This window comes from Phaseolus vulgaris, chromosome 5 (genome assembly GCF_000499845.2).
Source record: "Phaseolus vulgaris cultivar G19833 chromosome 5, P. vulgaris v2.0, whole genome shotgun sequence".
NCBI classification, from domain to species: domain Eukaryota; kingdom Viridiplantae; phylum Streptophyta; class Magnoliopsida; order Fabales; family Fabaceae; genus Phaseolus; species Phaseolus vulgaris.
The window spans coordinates 8,686,867-8,705,745 of NC_023755.2; the positions used below are offsets into that span (position 1 = coordinate 8,686,867).

An 18,879-nucleotide genomic window follows, 5' to 3' on the forward strand; every position below is an offset into this window, starting at 1 on the left:
ACAGAATAATAAAGTTTATTGGGAGTTTGTTATGATTACAAGAATTAAAAAGAAAACAATTTAAAGAGTTTGCTGGTTCAATTGAGAAAATTTGGGATTGGGGTTCATCCTTCTTACTCTTTTGTATTTGATTAGCATGATAATATTATATCCTTTGATTGATGTTGATGCCCATATAAAAGTCATTTATATCGATTCCATGCATACAAATTATTAAGGATGTCTCCTAAATATCGATTTCTCGCATATTTATAAAAAAAATTTATCATTACGATTAGACGTTGATAGCAATTAACATTTCAAATTTATTCATCACATTCAAATATATTAAACATTATCATTTGGGTCAGAAACTTATTTCTAGTCAAATCTAAGGATCTAGATCATAGAAACAAGCATTACAAATAAAATGACAATATCAATCATGAATCAAGAACAAAATATTATATATATATATATATCACTTCAATACATAAGAGTTTGAACATATTACTCTCAATCCCAAAGGGCAGAATTAGCACTCAAGCTAGGAGAGCAAGAAAATAAGGTCCAGGATGCTTCTCATTGATGGTTGCCTCCTATAGGGTTCCTAACACCTTTTATTTTCCCAACTGATTTTCAATCCACTCAATGATGTCTAGGATTATGTCTCACACCTCATATTTAACCTAGTTGGGTTTGGTATAAGTGACTTCTCGCTAGGGTGATAATGGACTCGCCTAGGCGAGTTGCATGAAAACAAGTCCAAAGTCACTAGAGTGATCTCGCCTGGGCGAGATTTTGCTCGCTTGGGTGAGATCATCTGAGAAATTTTGGCTTGGGCGAGTTTAGGCCAGCTTGGGTGAGTGCTGATGCGTTCCAACTTTCCCTTTTTAGTTTTGTCTATTCTCTTTTTGCCCTTTCATCTCCATTCTTCCATGGAATCCTGAAATTAACACAAATTTGGAAATAAATCGTTCTAATTCAAATTATAAACATAAAATATGTAAAAATGTTTAAATTCATAAATTAGGGGTTATCTTATGGTTATTTTATCAATTAAATCCATAATCGTCTATATTTTAATATGAGATATTACTGAAATTTGGCACTTATCATTCGTTCAACGCATGATCATCGTCTGGTTTGTGTAACACTCATGCTTTATATGAACTTCTCAGGGTATCATCCAACATGTCCAACAATATAGTCTGACGCATTTAGCTTTGAGCACTTATGCGTTAGCCTTCGTCTAATACTAGAGTATGATGTTTGGTCCATTGAGTTCTCTTGTAGACATTGTCTACCAACTTGATAAGCCCTTTGTTGTAGCTCATGTATGATAAGACCATCTTCTGATGCTCCAGTGATTATTTTATGCGTGTCTGATGCATCCTTAGATTTTCTCTTTGGAGTTCACATTATCTTTCTTTTTTTAGATTGTGTTTGCTATGTAAGTCTTTATATAAATGTAAGTTTCTTTGTATTTTTTGCAATGCGTGTCTCGTGTATCATTTGATATATTGTTTCTATTTGTGTTGTACAGGAGTGAGTTTGGTTGTAATAATCTTATAGTGTTTTGTTATCATATGAAAATTTAATGTTTTGTTATCATATGAAAATTTAAATTTTCAGTTTTACAATCTCTTTTTATGATGACACAAATTAGCAAAAGTATATAGTTGTTTAAAGATAAAATTCAATAACATTTATTAACAAATAGGGAAAAACAAAACTTCAAGTAAACGTCTCACACTCTCTCTTATTCTCACAAAAACGTTTTATTCTTATTTTTTTTACAGTAGAAAAAAATGATGAAAACATCACTTTTGTGGTGAATTTTGTGGCTGAGAGGGTTGAGTCTGATCAGAGAACCAACTGCCACTCAGGGCCAGATTTATTTCTTGAGTGAAATTGAGGGCTTGGTAAGCTATTTTATGTGACCAAGATGCCTCCAATTGTTGTACAAGAAGAAGATCATCCTCTATGTTTATTCTTAAATTTTCTTCTATCCTACCAATGCCCATGTTCATGTGGCGATGCTCAAAGAGAAAAGATCTCGTGATCATCTCTAGGGTGTATCGTAGCAGTCACTTTTCCTCGTGATCTAGTTCAGATTTTCTTACGTCTAGGGATTTTCTAGAGTTTCCTTGAAGGCTACCAATCTCTCCCTTTTTTTTTGAGAAAGTTAGTGTTTGTTTCACTGGCTTCTTCTTCCTTGCATGAGAAAAGAGGGTGATCTTCCGAGTTTGCTCTAGAAGGTTTTGAAGATACAGGATTGCTGAGTAGGCCCCATCAGGTTGACTCATATTGAATTTCAAAAGGATTTCCTTAAATTTCTAGGGCTCTCTCGAGTTGGGTGTTATGAGTTTAGGGTTGTTTGCTTTTTATATAGGCTTTGGAAGATCCTAAAGTTTCAAATATAATCTATTATGGGAAATGAAATATTTGAAAACATATTTCTAGAATCTTTGATTTTCAAGAAACAATAGATATTCTCCCAAGAAAATTTTCAATTTTGAGAATTACATCTAATTCCCTCGCGTGATTTATGGGTACAACAAGAAAGATTATCTGTGATATATATGAAATGGCTTAATCAAAAAGATTTAATGTCACAGATAAGCACAAGTATACACATAAATTTCAGGGATTAATTTTAAAAAAAAAATCCAACAACTAAAAAACTATTTTTAGTTTTGTTGAGGTTGGGGCTGGTTTTCAGTTTATCCATAATTTTATCGAAGGCTGATTGGATTTAGGATGATGGAGAAGTTGTGGTTCTTGCAAGCAAATCTTCTTGTTTATCGTCTAACTCCTTCAGACGTTGTGACATCTCAGCCGATACTGTCGTAATGGATTCATTTATCATCCTTTGTATTCTTGTCGTCCACTTAGGGTCATATTTAGACTCTTGTTCACTAGAAGGATTTTCTGAAAGTTCCAAGAGGCCAATGGCTCCTCATGATTGTTGTCTTCCTCATCTGTCTTCACTTCTTGAATATCCTTTTCAAGAGTAGCTTTAGCTTCTTCAAATGAGGTTTTAAACAAATTGAAGTGCCCAGATAGTCCTTGAGGAAGATACCAGACCTTTTGCCAAAACTCAAATCCAGGTTCTTGAAGGAAGAACGTTGTTAGATCGTCTGATGAGTAGGTTTGACAGGGTTTCACGAAGGATACTTGAGGAACAACATAATCAACAGACGGATCTACTTTATCAGTTTCTCCAGATAAGGAGGCTTATAAGGAATGTTTGGCCAGGTTTTCCTGCCATATATTGGTAGCCTCATCCTCACTTAGCAGCCTTGTAAACCCTTTTCTTTTGTTGTACACATCGCTCCAATCCATGGATCCAGGTTTTGAAACTTCCTTAGGCTTTGTTGGAGCAGAAGGGACAACCTTTTTAAGCTTGCGAAAGTTTAATCCTGGAAGAAGTAGACAGATGATGTCGGCCTTTATTTTTGAAAACTTCCTGCTTAGTTACCTTTATGGATGGAGGAACATGAAAAATGTGGCACTTCATAAAGGTTTTTGGCATAACTCTGGATACAACTTCGGCCTTTATAGGTCCTAGAAGAACTTTATCTTTTCCAATTTCAAAGGTTTTGATAGACTGTTCCATTGGCCATAACTTTATACTTTTATCTGGTAGCTCTCGTTTGATTGTTCTAGAGGTTGTTGGATGTGGTTTGAATGTTGTAGGCAGCTCAACTACGTGGTAGGATGTATTGGCCTTTTCCATTTTGGATAGTCTCTTTGGACAATTGAGCCTATAGATCATTTTTGGTACGTATGGGATGAACCTTGTGGTTCTGTGGGCCAATCTGCACATGTTGCCAATTGATTGAAGGTGGGATAATGAGTGGCTGGTCTAAAGGTTCTTCAGGTTTATAGTATTTGTTTTGTTTTACAGATAGAAGAGGCCATGAAAAAGGTGGAGATATGGTGTAGATGTGTTTTTGAGACTTTGATATCACTATGGATTTGGTTTTAGAAAACAAAATTTTTTGAGACAATGGATATAGCTTAATTGATCTCTGAAGAGATGCACATATCAGTAATCTCTCATATTAGTGCTAGAGCAAAGCCTCTAGTTTTTCCCAGTTTGATATTTGAATTATGCAAAGAATATGGAGTAAGATTAACAGGTTATCCAGTGAACATTCTCAAACCTTCCATCAACAAAGCCTACATCTTGACTCATTGCACCAATCCAATTCATAATCAGGTTCCATGGATGAGGGAAGCTACTCCAACAAAAGAGGAATATGCAGCTGAGCAGACCATACATGAAGCCCCTTAACCTCAGTCAAGGATGGAAGAAACTTTAGAGCACATTCAATGGCAACTAACATCTAACCATAGTGCATATACTATTTTGTTTAACATTTTTTCTCTATTTTCTCAGTATCAGCAGTTGCACCAACCAACTACACATTTTCCTATACTAACAGAAAATGAATTCAAAAGGATGGTAGCTTGGCCTGGAGACTGAACCAAAGTTGTTGCAACATCAGTTGTCAATGGAGCATAAATAAATTATGAAAATCAACTAGAAAATGTTGTTCCAATTGTAATTGCTACTAAAGAACAGTTTATACCCTCTGCACAACTTCAAGAAGCTAGAAATCCAGAACAACTATCCTTTGTCGAGCAACCAGAAGAAGCTGAATCTTCTGCCACAAATAGTGAAGAGTTTATAAATAGCATTCTTGAATCACTTATAAATAGCATTTCATGAATTTTGAAAAATATGTTCCAGAAATTTTTTCCATAAAAGATAATTTGAAAGTCATTCAAGAAAAAGGGTAAAATAATCTTTTTTGAAAATTGATGGGTGCAGGAAGAAACACCGAAGGATGAAGTAATTATAAGAAAGCTTTTAAAATTATGGATACCCCTAATACATCGAAACTCATTGCCCATGGATAAAGAAAAACAGTTTCAACATCAAAAACAACAAAAATGAGAGCAAACATATAAATGAAATCCAACCAAAGATATAAACCATCATGTACTCATCAAAATACATAAAAAAAAAATATTTTCACATAGTAACAAAAATCCCCTTCATTTAAGAAAAATATGACTACTCTTCCTGAAAATAAAGTTCCAAGTAGTGATGAAAGCTAAACCCATATCCTCAATCTTTATAGCTCTAGTATGAAAACCTTTATGCTAGAGATTTTGTCCTTTAAATAGTATATTTATGTGTACCTTTAGGTCACCAATCTTGTTTTAAGGAAATCAATTTTTCCATTTTTGCCTAACTTTAATAGCATAAATACATTCGTGTGTTTTCTTTTAGGTGAAAAAGGAACTAGTTTCCGTGTAAGAAGGATGACAATGATTCAACTAATGAGACAAAAAAATCTTGTTTGGACAAAACTATCATTTTTTATGACTAAAGGAAAATAATGAGAGCCTCTCAAGAAAAAGTGATATTCAAATACATGTAGTACCATTTAGTCTTTAAAAATAACATTCATACCTTTTTGGTGATGAAAATATCCCAGAAAACACATTTGATGGATTTTGAAGATAACTTGTCTAGACCTAGGAACACATCATGGATATAATATACACAACAAAAGGCATGAGGAAAGATTTGAAATAAAGGTTCATTTAGAAACAAGATAATGTAGGAAGTGTGATTTTCAAGAGAAGAGGACATTCTATTTATGAGGAAGCAATTAGTAAGAATAATAGCACCCAATGATGAACTAGTACATTAACACCAAACAATAAGGTAAGTATATTTTTTCTTTTTTTCTAATATATCTTTTTATTATAGTATATGAGGATAAATAGACTCGTGTAAAATGTAACTTACCACTCAATTTTGATAACTTGGATACATTGATTTTTTATTTTTTTTTAAGGAAAGATACAAAGATAGATTTAACAAACAATTTAGATTGATTTATCACTAAAGCAAAGTACATCGACAATGTTCATCAATAAATATAACAAAATATAAGAACTCAAAAGATGTGATTCAACTTGGGCCATAAATGACAGAAGAAATTGTGGGAAAAACAGTTGCATGAAGTTATTTTTTGAAAAAAAAATCTAGCATGTTTCCCTAGTTGACATTACTCGCATTCTAAGAGTTGAAGTTTGCTAAGTTTAGAGCCATTTTCTTAAATTTTAAAAAGTGTGCAAAAGTTTAGGACATAGAAGATCTGGTACCAAAATAATACACTCCTCTATATTCATGTCCTTTGCCAACAAGTTCTCTCATACTACTCTCATGTATGAAAAAAAATTGATCTCAAAGATCACAGAACAATTCAATGGCTTGTTTAATTGGTTAAAAGAAATTAGGTTAAAAAGAAAAGTAGGGAAGAGGAGAACAAAGTTAAGGTTCAAAGAGGAAAAGAGGAGGAATTGACCAACTCACTAGAAAGCAACTTTGGACCCATTAATTAAAGTAATAAAATAAGGAACTTTAGAAGAAATGGAAGAAAAAGAAGGAAGTATCATAAAAAATATTTATCATAAGCAATTAATCAAGTATCCAAGATAATATAGTCCTCTATATTCATGTCCTTTGCCAACAAGTTATCTTGTACCACTCTCATGTATAAAAATAAATTGATCTCAAAGATCGTTGAACATAAAAAATCATAAAGAAGTTGAATATCACTTGCAGAGTACTCTTAATCGTTCCAATGTGATATTTTTGTTTAATAAATGCCAACATATGGACAAAATCATAAAAAAGTTGAATATCACTTGCACAGTACTTTTAATCTTTCGAAAAAAAAAAGTTACAAATTTTAAATGTTCTAAAAGTTCCGAATATATTAGATTTCATATCACAAGTTGAAAATTGATCTGTATCCATTATTAAACTTTTCTAACCATCTTCACTTTCAATATCTTCACGAATTCTTCTGATTGTAAAAGCTTCTGTCAAGAAATCAAGCTCAACAAAAAGTATACCAAGATAAAGAACTTGTCAGTAAACTTTTCTAAAAGATGGCAACGAATGGCAAAATTCTTACCGTACGGTCACAAACAAGCAAGAAAAACACGCTCCGATACCAACTTGTGAGTGAATGTTTAAGAGATTAATTCATATCTCATCTTTTTCATGTATTTATACACAAGAGTCAGTGCATCAAAGATACAAAGAGAATATATGAAAAGATTAAACCAAGATGACATAAGAATATCAAAAAAACAACATTTTAGCTTTCGAAAGAAAGACAGAAAGTAGGTTAACCTATTCTAACTATATTTAAGACGGAATTATGCAGAACAGGATTTGCGGAGGAATCAGATAGTAGCACATTAACAAAGCTATGTTGTACACACAAATAAAATAAACCACGGTCTAACTTACGATCTTTTCCTCCATATCCTCTTAAACATGAGAAGCATTTCTGCAAATTTCTAGAGGAGCTTGAAAACTGGGTATTTCTACTCCAGTCATAATATTGTATGTATAAGAGCAACTTACAATCAGAATCCTATGAGAGCAACTGTTCAGCAAATAGTCATTCAATATTTATGACAACTAATCTTCGTCACTTTCATAGTTTTGACACAAAAATTGTAGTCCACTAGCACTATTTGTTCTATTATCTTCCTCTTTCTTTTGTTCTGGTTCTGTGGGACTTTTAACGTCAGATATAGCTGGTTTCTTAATGACAGAAATCCTCACTAAAGGATTAAGCTTTCCACCATTGCGTTTGTTTTCTGCAAATAACAAACATGGTTAACTATCTGGGTTGCATTCCCATGTTGATAGTATTACTAAACATCTCTTCTAAGAAAAATATCAAACAATAAATAAATCAAACTATAGCCAACTAAACATGAATAAAAATGAAACGATGCAGGTGTGAATAGTGCGTATCTTCCCCCTACCCATTTTCTGCAAAATCATACTAGTGTTACGAACATGGCTCCATAAATATTAGACAAACAGATTGGAATTGTGCAGAGCTCAAGGTTTTCCTTCTGATAGGAAGGAGGGAGTGCTTGTATAACATCAATGTAATGTCAAAAGCAGATGACGGGTAAAGTGGATTGGGTTCTTTCACTGATACTACTAAATGTCAAACAGATGATGGGTAATAATGTGGATTGGGTTATTTGACTGATACTACCAAGTGAAAGAGAAATAACAAATATAACAGGTAAAACCAGATCAATTGATCCTTCAAATTGATCTGCATTCATGTCAATCCTCTTTAAATAGAAATGACTTCACTGAGCGATAACATTTCTTAAAATTCAGTGTATATAATGCATTGGTGAAGTTCGATGTATCTATCTAGTTGATAAACACATTAAAAGATGTTCACATACCTTGTTTGCCAGAATCATCTAAACTAGCTTTTGTCAGAGAGTCAGTTGGTTTGCTTGGATGATCTTCAGAAATCTTTTGCTTCTGCACACAGATACAACACAAACACAAGCTCAAACAGTAGTTTTTATACAAGATTTTGATGCCTTGAATGAATGAAAAATCACATACCTAAATTTTTAAATACAGAAAAACTTCAACTATATATTTGTAAAAACATTTGATGATCTTCACAGGTATAATATATTTCTTCCATATTTCAAGTCTAAAAAGTCCACACTCATAAGAAAATAGAAATAGAAAACTTCCTTCGATTTTTTTTTTCCAAGCAATAATTTATTTTAAAAGAGACAAATAGTAAATGGTAAATAAAGATCAAGAAACATGCAACAAAGCATGTCAATATCTATCTCTCTATAAACCTAAGAAACCCCCATAACCTTAAGAAAAAAAGACCAACAGCAGAACACCACAAAGAAACTATAAATATGTACTTACAAATTCTAGACTATCATATTTTGTTTTTATCCACATAGAAACAAGGGAGTGTTTCACAGGTATTTTAACTGCAACTTCATTTTTTGACTGCTTCAAAAAAACCAGAGATATATGTATTCAAGCAGCCATTATGATCCTGTAGACACTACTGCACTTTTTGTTTCTTTCCTTATTAATAAAGCTTCTTTTTTCCAACAATATTTACCATCCTCCAAGTCAATTATGCCCCTGATAATAAAATCAAAAAGCTTTACAGAAGCTAAAAGAAATTTTCATTTGACCCTGCCTGCCATACAAAAATTGTGAATGAATAGTGAAATCAAATTCAGGGCCAGTTGGTTTAGAGAAAGAGAACTGAGAAATGACTCAGGACAGTGGTTACTAAAAATGCGGGATATCTTAGTTCAAGAGCAATATGAAGTCGAAGGTTAGGTCTTGAATTTCATTAGTTAAGACTACAGAGTGTACTGAAAATGATCATAAGTGAGTAACTGTGTAATGATTATGATAATTTATTAGGCCAACAAGACGATAAAGAAAAATATATTACTGCACAGACACACGTACACTTCACATCATACCTTAGGATTATAACTTGATTCACCATGTCCATTTGAAAGCTGATCTAATTCCTCCTCACTTTCAATATCTTCATCAGGAATTCTTCTGACGAAACCTTCTGAATTCTGTTAAATGTAGTATAAAGCAAAAAAAACATATAGATTAAAAAACAGATGATGATTAACAATAAAAGTAACTAGAGGGATGAGAACTAGAACTGCAGGATATTACATGGAAAACAACTGATTTTATCAGTGCTTCATCTTCTTCTTCCAGCCTCTTCTCCTGAAATCATTATAAATTAACTTGAATTATTGAGGAAGATGATAATTAAAGAATGCTTCAAAATAACACTTGAACAAATAATATCGATAGAAAACCAATGTATATTCTTGCACTGTCGTGTTTCCTATTGATGTAAATATATGGGATACAGAAAGAGGCAAGACACTTGCCTAAAACCCGAACCTAAAGTTGGGTGGTAAGCACAAAGGAAATATTAATAAAATAAGATTACATTTCAACACTCCCCTCAAGCTGGAGTATATAGATCATATGCACCAAGCTTGGAACATATAAACTGAATCCTAGGTCCTCTTAAAAATTTAGATAGAATGTATGCAAGTTGTCCATTATCTAAATTTTACATTTGTTATTATTAACAAGAGAAAATAATAAGATACTAAAATATTGAGTATTTCAATTGAGGGAAATGTAGAAACATACAGTAACAGTTATTATTTCTTATAATCAAGGATATTTATGACTGTCTTAATGACTATGCATTTCAATGACCATAACTGACAAATAAAAAAAAATGAACTACGCAGAGAACTACTGGAGAGAGTGATCATTTTATAACCAGTTCATTGTCTCTGGGCCTAAATTTTCAACCTTGATTTTATCAACGAACGGCTACCAATAAATTACATTTCAGACCGAGCTTAAGTTTTTAAAATTGTATATATTTGTGAACAATAATAATTAACCCTTATTTCAAAAACAGGAAATTTCTTGTACAAACTACAGAGCAAATAACTATATGACAAGTAGTTTTCTCTTACCTTATCAGCTGCTGTCCGCTGCAGAGCCTCCAGCATTTCATCAACAGAAACAGTTGCATGTCTAGACTGGAAAACGAGAGAGTCATGTTAGCAATTACTTACCACAGACAGACCCTTACATCCACGCACAAATGTAATTATTAATTAAAACAAATGGAGAGTGTGATTACCTTCATTGACTTCATCTCATCCAATGCAGCTAGGATGTCCATCTCCCTTTTAGAATCCAGGGTTCTATTCTCCAATGATTTCATAGCATCTCCCATCTCTTCAGCATCCCTCTTCTGCTTCACTTTATCAGCTTCTTCATCTTCTGCACGCCAAGGTTCAAAATTTCTGGTTGCACCGGATTCAACAATGTAATCTGAATTCTGTGGATCAGTCTTCATGGTAATTTCAGCTGAGCATCTGGTGCATTTAAAGTAGAACCTGAATATTGGAATTCCCAGATACGTCTACACAAAAATTCAATTTCAAAGTCATCATTGAAATCAAATTTCACATGAAGCAAGAATAACCTCTAAATCCTACAAATAAGTTAAACAGCAACACACAAACCCACAAACAATCATAAAATTGAAGGAACCCAATACAAAATCCAAAAGGATAACACGAACAAGTACTATAGATTGAAAAGTTGATACTGAACTTGTATTTAAAATAATAAAAACCTCGCCAATAACATCTTCCTTCCTGGAATTGAACTTGGTGCCCTTGTAGATGTAATTGCCGCAAGTATTACATCGGATGCTCATGGGAAGCATCATGCGAACCTTGATCTGCTGGTTCTTAGGCCTTCTTGCTCTGGGAAGCTTGGAGGGATCAAAATCCGGCGGGTAATACTTGTTCAAAACCTTCCTCTCTCCCATCTTTCTTCTTCAAAATAACCACCAAAAAAACCCTAAAAAACAATCCAGCGACAAACTCCCCCAAAGAAAGCAGCACAGAAGCGCCCAAAAATCACAAACGCAGGGGAAGTAACACCAAAATTGATCAGAACGACACCAATGAAAGAGAGGAAGACCCAGCTAAAAACGAAGAACGTGAACTGCAAAAGAAAACCTAGCGCAGGAAGGACGAAAATCACTACTGCAGCAGAGTTTAGTAAATTTAAATTGTAATATAACAATTGTAATGTTACAATAACAGTTAATTTAGTAAATTTAAAATAGTTATTATTTACATAAATAGATAATATGTAAATATATAAATAATTATTTATTTAACTTTTTAGTTAAAAAAAATAGGGTTACTTCTTTTATATATATTGGCGGAAACACAAACGCAGGTGTGTATATGTATATTTGCAATTTTTTTTCTTCTACTTAATTAAAATTGAAAAAAAAAATAACATATTAAAAAAAATATAAATTGATTAATTATTCTAATTTTTTTTCTCTGGTTTGAGTTTCTCTTCTTTTTCAAACATTTTCTCTTCTTTCATTGGTAGTTTTGAGATTGGAGAGTGAGATGATGTTCACGTTAGGTTAGGATTTACTTGATTGTAAATACAAAATATGATGGTTTTACCAAAAAAATAGAATTGCTCGAAATGGAGTGGAAAAAGTGATTGAAAATTAAGGTTATTTTATTTGATATGTGAACTTTGGTAGGGGGAAGTGAATGAGAGTGAGGGTTTGTTCTCTTTTTTATTTTTATTGATGTTTAAAATAAAGAATTAAGGGAAAAGTGAAATCATATCCTAATTGGATCATATTCATTAATTAGATTATTATGATAAAATTAAAAAATGATAGTGTCTATGTTTCCATTAATATTATATAAACTAGCAGAACACACCGGGGTGGATGTGTCTGTGTATTCGCATTTTCCTCTTTTACTCAACTTTCACGATGATAAAAATTTAACATACAAAAATAATTTTAGATGATTCGAAATTGAAAAGCAAAAAATAACATGTAAAAGAAAAATTATGAATTGATTAATCAACCTCTTTTTTCTTCTTCTCTGATTTGAGTCTCTCTTCTTTTTCAAGTTTTTTTCTTTTTTCATTGGTAATTTTGGGATCGGAGGGTGTGATGATGTTCACGTTAAGGTTAAGATTGACTTGATGGTATATACAAAAGAATAATGACTTTACCAAAGAATAGAGTTGCTTGAAATGGAGTAGAGAAAGTGATTGAAAATTGATGTTATTTTATTTGATATGTGAGATTTGGTGTGAGAACGGAATCAGAGTGAGAGTATGTTCTCTCTTTCTTTCTCTTGTTGTCTTAAAATAAAGAATTAAGAAAAGTGTGGGAAGTTAATTTACACATAAAACTGTCAATTAATATTAATTTAAAAATTAAAAAAATAATTTTATTTTTTAAGTAATTCATATTAAATAACAAAATACTTCAATGTACTAATAAAATAAAATATATTAAATAAGGGTATAATAAAAAAATTATATGCACCAAAAACTAATTATAAAAAAAAATTCTTTATATATATATAAATAGAATTTAAAGTTTATTGTGAGTTGTTCTCAAAGTTATATTATAATTTATCGTTATAAAATTTGATTTTTGGGTTGTATAAATTTTTCAATTTTTATGTTTCGTTATTGGTAATGGTTATCAAGTATTTATATATTTGATATATAATTTGCATATTCAGGAGTAAGTTAATAGAAATAAAAAATGTTATTTAAATCAATTTGAAAACTAAATACAATGTAAAAATTAACTAAATATAATAAATAACTAAGCATTTGTAACAATATTTTAAATAATAATTATTTTAAATATTAAAAATGAAAGTTCTACAACCCAAAAATCAAACTTTATAGTCATAAAATATTATATAACTTTGAGAACAACTCACAATAAACTTTATATTCCACTTACACATCTCAAAAATATAATATTAATAAAAATATATACACTTTGTCATTTTTTAATTTTATCATAATGATCTACTTAATGGATACGATCAAATTAAAATGTCAATGTTTCATTAATAAAGAAAAGTATATTTTACTTTTATATTTTTTCACCATTAAACAGTGAACTTATTATACAGTAAAACAATCACTTATTTAACTTTTAATATTAAATATAACTATACATAAATAATAATAAAAAAATATATAGATAATCGACGTGTTTATGCTAGTTTACATTATATTTTTGTTAATATTTTTTAAAAATTGAATGTTTCAAAATAAAAGTCAAAATTATTTAAATATTTTTTTTAATGTTAGAGATTTTTTAAGGAAAGAAAGTAGTTTATAAATTTTTTTTAAAAAAAACTAAAAATAAATAAGTGATCTTCTTCAATCTGAAATTGTAGTTTATGATTATAATATAATATAACAATAATTAATTATTAAAGATAAAACAAATTAATGACATACGTAAATTTATTTTTAAATACATTGAATATGCAAAAAAAAATGTTATGATTGATAGATGCAACATTGATGAAAGTAGAAAAAAATTAGAATAAAAACGTTTTATTTTATTTTATTTAATACTTGATTTGGATGTTCGTATCTTATAATAGAGATAATTGTTCTTTTATAATAAATAATGATAAATTATTTCATATATTTATAAGTGGTCAATCATAAAAGTTCCATAGTTTAAATATTTTTATGTGTGGTTATTGGTAGTGGTTATCCCGTATTTATATATTTGATATATTATAATCTTTTAATTTAAACTCTTGTATATGAAATTGATACTTTATTTATAATATTATCTATACCTCGTACAAAGTATAATTATAATTGTTTTATAATATGTAATGTAAAGATTAACTAAATGTAACAATAACATTATAATGTTACGCAATCTCACATATAAATATATTATTTTGTATCACTACATGTTTGGATAAGAGAATAAAAAATAATAATTATAATTAATTTACTATAAAAGAAGACATAAATCCTCAATTTTATCTCTAATGTTAGAATTATTTTTTATTGTGTATTTCCATTTTTTATTTTGACATACCCATTGATTGGCCTACCTGATAAATTTAGACTAAGTAATACTTTTTAAAGACTTTGTATTTAAACATAATATTAATTTGAACCAAATTAGCTGTAGAATTAAAATGCGGGATAAAAATAATTTTAAAATTTTAAGGAATTAATTAATTTGAAATAGCATTGGATTGATGTTTGTGCTATTAATGTGAAACAACATTGTCTTCTCTATCAAATGTCAGAGGCACATTTAAAACAATAATTAAAATGGAAAACAGTGGCGAACACCGTCGTTTACAGGTTCTGTAGTGGTCGAAACTGGGAACCAAAGTAATACATTAAATTTCAGCGGGAAAGTGTGAAGAAGATGATTGGGTTTATACGTAGTGGAAAGAGATTATCACATTCGTGGTAAGTAAGAAGGGATAAAAAAACTGCTCTTTAAATCAATACGGGAATTGTTACAATAGTAGTAAGTAAGTAAATAGGAATAGTAATGCTACTTAAATCAAATTAAAAAATGTGTACACCACATTTGTTATTATCAAATCGTTTAAAACAAAATTCTCCATATATATATATATATGGGATGGGAACGTGGGACGGGTTTAATTCAACTCGCCGATTCGCTTAAGCTTGTTTCACATAACTCGCAATCCGTACAAATCAATCGGGTTGGAGGGTTGACCTGCTAATCCATACAAAAAAAAACAAAGTTGTGAATTTATGTCAAGCACCTAAGCATTCAAAATATAGAAAGAGAAACAAGTCAATAATATTTTTTCAAATGGAATTGAACTAGTAGAACCATCATTTTTTTTTCTCTTTATTGTGGGAGTATGATCCTATTTTATTTTGCACATTTATTTTGTATGATGACTATATTGGTTGAACCATTAATTTTAATTAATTTACATGAACACCTGAATGTTAAGATTATTTGTTAAGATTATTTGTTAAGATTTATAACCGTTAGATTTTTATTCAGTCAAACAATAATACTTATAACCGTTAGATTTTTATTCAGTCAAACAATAATACCTATTGTTATGGGATTTATTCTGTTTTAGAATCTGTTAGTAGTGGGCAGTTTTATTACTGTTAGTTATGGGTAGTTTGATCTTTGCTTATTATGTAAAGGCTATATAATAGCCATCGTTTATTCAATAAAGTACAGAGCACTTTTCTCTCCGTATATCTACTCTTTCTCTACCTTTTTAACATCTGGTATCAGAGCTCCATCACGGGGCCTGATAAAAAAAAATATAGAAGCAGCAATCTTCAACAAGGGAAAATCATCAAAGATGTCAGAGAGTTCATTTGTGCAATCAGCAGTTCCGAAATTTGATGGACACTATGATCATTGGGCGATGCTCATGGAAAATTTTATGCGCTCTAAAGAGTACTGGGGCGTGATTGAAAATGGGGTTCTTGCACCAGCAGAAGGTGTTAGTCTCACAGATGCCCAGAGAAAACACAATGACGATCAGAAGTTGAAAGATTTGAAAGCAAAAAACTATCTATTTCAAGCATTAGATCGTTCTATCTTGGAGACGATCATTAATAAGGATACAACAAAGGACATATGGGATTCTTTGAAGCAGAAATATCAAGGTTCATCCCGGGTTAAGCGTGCACACTTACAAGCTCTTCGAAAAGAGTTTGAAATTCTTCACATGAAGGAAGACGAATCTGTGAACGAGTATTTCGCTCGGACCCTTACCATAGCCAATAAAATGAAAGTAAATGGTGAGAATAAGGGAGACGTTGCTGTAGTTGAAAAGATTTTAAGATCCTTAACTCCCAAATTTAATTATGTTGTGTGTTCCATTGAGGAGTCTAAGAATACTGACACCTTGACCATTGATGAGTTGCAAAGCAGCCTGCTCGTGCATGAACAACGCATGAGTTCTCATGTAGAGGAAGAACACTCTTTGAAAATTACGTACGCAACACAATCTGGAGGAAGGGGTCGAGGTCGTGGCAGAGGAAGAGGACGAGGACGAGGTAGACAAAGCTTCGACAAGGCCATAGTAGAGTGTTATCATTGTCACAAGCTAGGCCATTTTCAATGGGAATGTCCAAGCAAGGAGGAGGCCAACTATGCAGAAACTGAAGAAGCAATGTTACTTATGGCTTACACGGATATGAATAAAGTCCATACAGCAGATGTGTGGTTTCTTGACTCGGGGTGCAGCAATCATATGTGTGGAAAGAAGGAATACTTCTCAGATTTGGATGAAAGTTTTAGAGAATCAGTGAAGCTTGGTAACAACTCAAGCATGGTGGTATCAGGTAAGGGTAATATACGGATGCAAGTAAATGGAATCACACAGATAATTACAGGGGTATTCTATGTTCTAGAACTGAAGAACAATTTATTGAGTATTGGGCAACTACAAGAAAAAGGGCTTACGATTCTGTTTCAAAACGGAAAGTGTAAGGTGTTTCACCGTGAGAGAGGTTTAATCATGGAGACCAAGATGACTTCAAATCGAATGTTCATACTACATGCTATATCACAACCTATAGCATCTACTTGTTTCAATACAATTACAGAAGATATGGGGCAACTTTGGCATTGTAGATATGGCCACTTGAGCTTTAAGGGCTTGAAGACTCTACAACAAAAGAAGATGGTGAATGGATTGCCACAACTTAAGTCTCCCGTAAGACTTTGTAAAGATTGCTTGGTGGGTAAGCAACAACGACACTCGTTTCCAAGGAAGAGCACCTGGCGAGCTTCACAAGTTCTCCAACTGGTGCATGCTGACATTTGTGGACCAATCACACCCATTTCTAACAGCAAGAAACGGTATTTGATTACTTTCACTGATGATTTTAGTAGAAAAACATGGGTTTATTTTTAAATAGAGAAATCAAAAGCCTTTGCTGTTTTTAAAAATTTTAAGACTCATGTTCAGAAGGAAACAAATTCATTTATTAAAGCCTTACGTACTGATCGAGGAGGAGAATTTACATCACAAGAATTCACTAATTTTTGTGAAGTAAATGGTATTCGCAGACAATTGACAGCCGCATACACGCCACAACAGAATGGAGTTGCAAAACGAAAAAATAGAACTATTATGAATATGGTTCGTAGTATGATTTCTGCAAAAAAATTTCCCAAGAGCTTTTGGCCTGAAGCAGTCAACTGGACCGTGCATGTATTGAATCGCAGCCCAACATTGCCTGTAAAAAATAAAACCCCGGAAGAAGCTTGGAGTGGAGTCAAGCCTTCAGTCGAACATTTTAAAGTTTTTGGTTGTATTGCTCATGTTCATGTGCATGACAGTAATAGAACCAAGTTGGATGATAAGAGCTTAAACTGTGTTTTATTGGGAGTCAGTGAAGAATCAAAGGCTTATTGACTTTATGATCCCACTTCTCAAAGGATCATAATAAGTCGGGATGTTGTATTCGAAGAAGACATGAATTGGGATTGGGATAAGATATATGAAGGATCCATTATGTGCGAATTGCAATGGGGTGATCACGAGGAGGATACAGTTGCGTTTGATGAAAATGAAGAGGGGAGTGAATCTGATGAATCTGATCTCAACGCTGATATAGAAGGGGAGAATCTTTCCTCTGATTCTTTGGCTGACATGAGCTCTCCTAGCTCAACTGAAGGAAGGAAAAGGAGGCCACCTATCTGGATGAGAGACTATACAACAGGGGAAGGTATTTCTGAAGATGATAATGAAGCTCACTTAACCATACATGCAGGTACTGATCCTATTCACTTTGAAGATGCCTTGAAAAGTGAGAAATGGAGGCATGCCATGGATCTGGAAATGGAAGCAATAAACAAAAATGGCACATGGGAATTGATGGAGTTACCCAAGGGAGGAAAAAAGATTGGCGTAAAATGGATCTATAAGACAAAATTCAATGAAAAAGGAGATGTCGACAAATACAAGGCTAGGCTTGTAGCAAAGGGGTATACTCAACAACATGGGGTAGACTATACTGAAGTATTTGCACCTGTGACACGTATGGAGACAATTCGTTTGGTAGTAGCACTTGCAGCTCAAAGAGGATGGTCCATCCACCAACTAGACGTAAAATCTGTGTTTTTACATGGAAAGTTAAATGAAGAGGTCTTTGTGGAGCAACCCTGCGGTTATGTGCAAAAGGGACAAGAACATAAGGTGTACAAATTAAAAAAGGCACTCTACGGACTTAAGCAAGCCCCACACGCTTGGTATAGCCGTATAGAAGCCTATTTCATGAAGGAAGGTTTTGAGAAATGTGACTATGAGCATACTTTGTTCATCAATACAAGAAAAGAAGGCAAAGTGTTAATTGTAAGTCTTTATGTTGATGATCTTATTTTTACTGGAAATGATGAGTTGATGTTTACAGATTTTAAAGCTTCCATGAAGCATGAGTTTGATATGGCAGATCTTGGTAAGATGAGGTATTTCCTTGGTCTTGAAGTCCTGCAAAGATCTGATGGTGTTTTTATCAGTTAGAAGAAGTATGCATTGGAGGTGCTGAGACGGTTTGGA

The 18,879-nt window shown here is 32.2% G+C and overlaps 1 protein-coding gene across 1 annotated transcript; it reads right to left on the reverse strand.

Annotated features, from left to right (window-relative positions):
- Nucleotides 1–7,251: 7,251 nt before the first annotated feature.
- On the reverse strand, nucleotides 7,252–11,720 carry LOC137835084 (uncharacterized). Its single transcript, XM_068643429.1, has 7 exons — nucleotides 11,094–11,720; nucleotides 10,593–10,877; nucleotides 10,423–10,488; nucleotides 9,590–9,643; nucleotides 9,379–9,483; nucleotides 8,302–8,383; nucleotides 7,252–7,686 (listed from the first exon to the last, which is right to left on the reverse strand). Exons 1-7 carry the CDS (start codon nucleotides 11,289–11,291, stop codon nucleotides 7,505–7,507), a joined length of 972 nt encoding a protein of 323 aa, XP_068499530.1. The 5' UTR covers nucleotides 11,292–11,720; the 3' UTR covers nucleotides 7,252–7,504.
- Nucleotides 11,721–18,879: the final 7,159 nt, after the last annotated feature.

Excerpts from the sequence above, each read along its gene's own strand:
- LOC137835084 (XM_068643429.1), bottom strand. The coding sequence starts at position 11,291 with ATGGGAGAGAGGAAGGTTTTGAACAAGTATTACCCGCCGGATTTTGAT. Across the intron at positions 10,489-10,592 it reads ATGAGATGAAGTCAATGAAG|TCTAGACATGCAACTGTTTC; the intron begins GTAATCACACTC and ends CTCGTTTTCCAG. Across the intron at positions 9,484-9,589 it reads TAAAATCAGTTGTTTTCCAT|AATTCAGAAGGTTTCGTCAG; the intron begins GTAATATCCTGC and ends TACATTTAACAG.